The 5,451-nt window shown below is 38.5% G+C and overlaps 1 protein-coding gene across 1 annotated transcript; it reads left to right on the top strand.

Annotated features, from left to right (window-relative positions):
- Window positions 1-223: 223 nt before the first annotated feature.
- On the top strand, window positions 224-2,813 carry LOC134845079 (vang-like protein 2). The gene has a single exon (XM_063861925.1). The coding sequence runs from the start codon at window positions 234-236 to the stop codon at window positions 2,400-2,402; it is 2,169 nt and encodes a 722-aa protein (XP_063717995.1). The 5' UTR covers window positions 224-233; the 3' UTR covers window positions 2,403-2,813.
- The last annotated feature ends 2,638 nt before the right edge of the window (window positions 2,814-5,451 follow it).

The raw sequence follows: 5,451 nt of genomic DNA, 5'->3' as shown, positions 1-5,451 counted from the left end.
TATAGAGCATCATTAATATTTACGTCATCAATAGTGCGGATTTTGAATTCGAAGTGTCTTAATTAGTTGCTAAATAAAATACCTTTCTCCGTAAAATTTAAACCTGTCCGCAATTATCTTCTGTGAATTTTGATTGATTTCAAGTGTTTTCATACTAAATAATGCTCTCCTAATCAGTAGTTTTTCAAATTAGAACAGTGTAAATTGTTGATATTTCAGGTCTGTATGGCGACATGACATCAAATCTAAATGGGCCCATAGCAACTATGCAGAACCAGTTCAATCACGTTCCCAAATTCGTCAACGAGAGATCTCAATACATCAGTCCATACCACAGTGATTCCGCGGTGGATTCGTCATCAAGAATGAGCAAAAAGAAGTCTCACCATCATAATCACCACAACACGCCTATGATAACTAATCAAGTGAACGGGTCTGCACCCTTCAACTCCCAACATCTATTCAACACTATGATTCCCGAGTTGATGCCACCAGGGGTGCCCCAAACACCTCAGATGCAGGCCCAGATGCAACAACAAATGCAGACGGGGGATCCTATGCAACAACAACAGTTTGGCATGCAACAGTCTCAGCAAATGTCTATGCTTCCGCCTACTCAGAATATGATGCAGCAAATGCCAGGAAATCAGCAGATGCCTCAGATGCAAGGTATGTCTGGTAATCAGAACAACATGCAAGCAAGCATGGGATCTAATCAGATACCAAACCAGCAAGGAGTGCCACCACATATGCAACAGCAGTATTTTAACCCCAATAACAGTTTCCTGCAGCCAAACAACCCGCCTATGATGAATGCATATGTACCTCCTAAGAAGTCGAAGAAGCACAAGTACAGGCCGAGTAATTGTCAAAGTGATTCTGAGATCCTAGAAAAGTCTACTACTCGTAGTCTGGGAGGTGGAAGTGTCGGCAGACGAAGTCTAAAACATTTCAAGGGCACACAGGGAAACAACGGCGACGGTGCTGGAGGAGCAAACTCGGACAATAACTGGGATAAAGACACAGTCATTACAGATGCTACCAGCAATAAAAGCAGCAGTGTTGAAAACATTCCGCTGCGTATACAAGCAGCAGAGCATGAGTATCTAGATGACTATATGGGAAACCAGACCCCAGGTTGCTGTGACCTTTGCATGAAGCCTGCAGTCCAAATCATCTTTGTTTTGTTTTCTCTTTTGACCCCAGTTGTGTTCGCAATTTTGCCTAAAATTCTCTGGATTGACGAAGAGTGTTCTCTGTCATGTCTGGGTTCAGTCTTGAACTTGGCCTTCCGACTTGCGATTCTGTTTTTGGCTCTCTGGGCAATATTTTTCAGGAAATCGAGGGCGACATTGCCGTCTATCAACTTGTGGAAGACGTTTCTTTTCGTCATAGTTGCTATTGTCATCTCTATTGCGTGGGTGTTCTACGCCATCAAAATTTTGAAGGCTCAAGTGCGAGATTATGACCATATTCTGAATTTCTCGCTCTCAATTTGTGACTGTCTCATTTTTATCCATTATTTGGCGGTTGTGGTTCTTGAGATAAAACACTTGAAAAAAGAGTACATCATAAAGGTAGTCAGAAATACAGACGGAGAAAGTAAGTTCTACAGTGTAGGGCACATGAGTCTGCAACATTGCGCGGCCTGGGTTCTGGAAAAGTACTATAAGGACTTCCCAGTATACAACCCCTACCTCATGTCGATTCCAGGCGCCGGAAAAAAGGGCACAAGTGTCCCCCAGTTCAAACTGTACAATATAGATGGAAATGGGGGCGATGCGGCATCGGTGATGGAAAACTCGAAAGCAATGATTGCAGCTTCCGCTCGCAACAGAGATTCAGGAAGGAACACACGGTTCTACGAGGAGCAGGATTTCGATAGAAGGCTGAGGAAGCGACGTGCGAGATTGATCGAGGCGGTCGAAGATGCTTTCATGCACATCAAACGACCAGAGCCGAGTGACAAAGACGAGCAGCCTGTTCCAATGGATGCGGAAGAAGCGGCCGAGGCTATTTTCCCCTCCATGGCTCGAGCACTTCAGAAGTACCTCAAGATCTCGCGACAGACGCACTGCTACTCACTAGTTGCAATAAAGGATCACCTTGCCAGGTGTATTACCCTGGATTTTACCCCAAGAGCCTTTCTGGAGAAGTACCTGACACCAGGTCCAGTGATAACTAGCGAAGTGGAACAAAAGCCTTTCCAGAATTGGGAACTGATCACGGATACTCTGGTTAACAGAGGAATTCATGAGGGATTGGTGTTCCAATTGAGGCAAGATGCCCTCTCATTGGTCATTTATGTGGCCAAGCTACCCAGATTTCATATAAGGGAGGAATCAATGGACCAAAATCAGGGCAGATTTGTCCTTAGACTTCAATCGGAAACATCTGTCTGAACTGAAAAGCGAAATGAACTCTTTTTCTGTTTTCTATAACATCTGTTAATTGATTTCTTCCTTTTTTGATTTCGATTACTTTCAATTGTTCATAATTCGCACTTTTAGTTCTAGATTTCATATTTAAAAAAGCCCAGGAAATATCACTGATTTGAGCTGAGATAATGTTACATCAATTTGAGGCTCCAGCTGTCAAAATTATTGTAATGCAAGAATATAATTAATCTGGAGTCTCATGCCTTTTCTCTGAACTTATTTGTTTTAATTTGAGTAATAAGTGCACAGTTTTCATCGATTCTTATGGGAATTAACCGAATATAAAATTTTTAAAAACTTAATTAATTATTGGTTTTTCTATGTTAGCAATTTTAGTCTTTCATTTGATTTATAATTTTGGTGATAAGGTCACTTTCTGAAGAAATTTGTTGGTCTTCATTTTGATTGAAAGCTAAAATGACCTTAGCCATTGATTTAAAATACCATTTCTAGCTGCACATAAGGTTTCTTGCGCAAATAAAGTATTTGTTCTTTCAAATCTCAGAATTTAGTTTTGTAGTTTGAGCTTGAGAAGCAATTTAATTTTTTGTACTGCAGTCTTTTCTCTACGCAAATCCAGACAATGCAAATGAACGTCCGCTGTCAAATGATGTATCATAGTAGAGCGCGTATGATCATAATTCGAGCTTGAATAGTATACTCCAAAAAAAGCCATTTCTCAGAAGAGTTACTAATTTTTTTTTGCTTTTGAGAGTATATTGATAGTCGTTTTTTTATCGGCAATCTCATTCAGCTGAAAAAATTTCTATCTTATGCCTTTGATGGCGCAGCGTAGTGGAATTTTACGGTAACCATTTTTTCCAACCTAAAACGCAAATAAAAGTGCTCATTATTTGGTGGCACTTTTGCTTTTTTGTATCTGGTTAACTTTTGCTCAATATCATAGAATTTTTCAACGTTTCTCGAGAATTAATTTAAAGATTTTCAAAAAAGTGGTAATAATATAGAACGACTACTCCCCGGTGTGCCCGGATATTCCGCAAGTCTTTTTCGCTTTATCGGATTTTCTACGACCTTCGAAACTTTTAATTGACCCATCTTTTTAAATCATTTTCGTTTTCTCGAAAACTGGCATTGCAGATCTGAGATCAACATTCAATCAGAAAAGCGCGTGCTGGGAATCACCTGTGCATAAGGTGCTACGCCCTTAATTTGGTCGAAAAAGAATTTTGGCCATAAAAAGGTTTAAATTTTGATCGTTTTTTAAAAGTTTGTTTCCTTTTCTCCGAAATAACGCTGCCAAATCTAAGATTCAGGCTTTTATCGAATGATTCGATTTTGTGACCTTTTGCCGCACAACTGGTGTCGTCCTAAATTTTCGATGAAAAAAAATTATCGCCTTCCAAAATATGCAACTTTTGAAATTTAGCTCGTTCTCTTTTGACATTTTCTCGGAAAATACCCAACCAAATCTGAGATGAAAGCTTTAATGGAAAAAACAGAAGGAATTTTCTCACAGCACAAAACAGCGACGCAATAATTTTCTGTTTCAGTTTAGGGCGTCGCTGTTAGTTGGCTCTATTTTTTTTAATTAGACAGTTCGACGCTTTTGATCCAAAACTACCCTGCAACATCTAGCAAAAGGGATTCAGACGAAAAAAAGTGCTAGGAAATTTCTCTGCATAGCGGCAACGTCCTAGTTTTTGTAGAAAAGCAATGTTAATTTAAGAAAAAGTCTGTTCCAAAATGTTAACCATTTTTTTACTTTTCTTGAAATCTGCACTGCCAAATCTAAGCTAAAGAGTTAAAAACGTTCCTTAGGAATTTTCTCATAATGGCTACGCACTAAATTTTATAGGAATTTTATAGGAAAGCAATGTTGGACTTCACAATTTTCTGTTCGAGTGGGAAATTTTGATTTGCTCGTAAACCATGAGGCCAAATCTGAGATTGAGGGTTCAATCAAAAGAACAGCAGTAAAGTTATTGCCTGAATAAGCAAGTTTTTTCGATTTTGTTAAGAAATCCGCTATGGAGTGAAGATATATTTGATCTATTCTTGGATTTTTTCAATTTCCCAAAAACGACCATGCCAATTCTGAATAGAAAGTCTTCCGGAGATGTAACCTCCCCTGTCAATGCTGGTTTTCCGTAGTTATTTTGGTAGAAATTAGCTTTGGACATAGTAATGTTCAGTTTTTGACACTCGAAAACTACGCATTAGCTTGTGCATCAATACATTTCTTAAAAGTATTATCAAACAGGTACTTCATCTTCAGCTGGGCTGCTAGTGTTTAAGTACTGCTAAGCAGACATGGCACAGGAGCTACGACGTGTTATTTTCAGTCGAGAGGTTGTAAGTTCGGTTCTAGAACATTGCAGAGTTTTTATTAGTTGTATTTTTTCTTTCCTTGTGAGCGTTTTTGGGCTACTTTTTTGCCCTTTGCTCGCTTGTTTGCGAAGTGTAGTTTCGCTTCTGCGATACTTAGGTTATTAGGTCTATATAATAAAATTTAGTTGCAACGTCTGCTCTGCACTAGGCTCTTGCAAAAAATTACCTCAAATTCAAATTATTTTGCTTTTAAAATCATTAGTTGCAATATTTTGTTGTCAGAAAAATCTGTGCTTCTTGTTTCGTGCCAAGCATGCGTTTATGCTTGTTGCGCTTGCAAACGGAGGAAGTTTCTTTTATAAATCAGCTCCATCAAAATTAGGACTCTGCAGAAGAACTTACAAAAATGACGCTGTGAAAATGCTGAAAAACCGAATTGCCTGATTTATTCTTCGATCCGCAAAAAAGTTTCAAGCAAAAGAAAGTTGTTAATAATGATAGGTTAAACATCTATCTAATTATACTTAACTTAATTGGCGTTTTAGTTGACACATGCTTAAGAAGTTTTTATGTTGACTTGTTACAATGCCAAAATATTGCCAGGTTTGAATAGTTTACCGAAGCCAACATTGTCAAATATTTGTTACGATTGCTGACTGTTAAAAAGAGCTTTTTGAAGACACGTATAATAACTTTAATGAATCTCAGTTTGATTTTAAAA

The sequence above is a fragment of the Symsagittifera roscoffensis genome, chromosome 4 (genome assembly GCF_963678635.1).
Source record: "Symsagittifera roscoffensis chromosome 4, txSymRosc1.1, whole genome shotgun sequence".
In the NCBI taxonomy this organism is placed as follows: domain Eukaryota; kingdom Metazoa; phylum Xenacoelomorpha; order Acoela; family Convolutidae; genus Symsagittifera; species Symsagittifera roscoffensis.
This window is presented reverse-complemented; position numbering and strand designations above follow the sequence as displayed.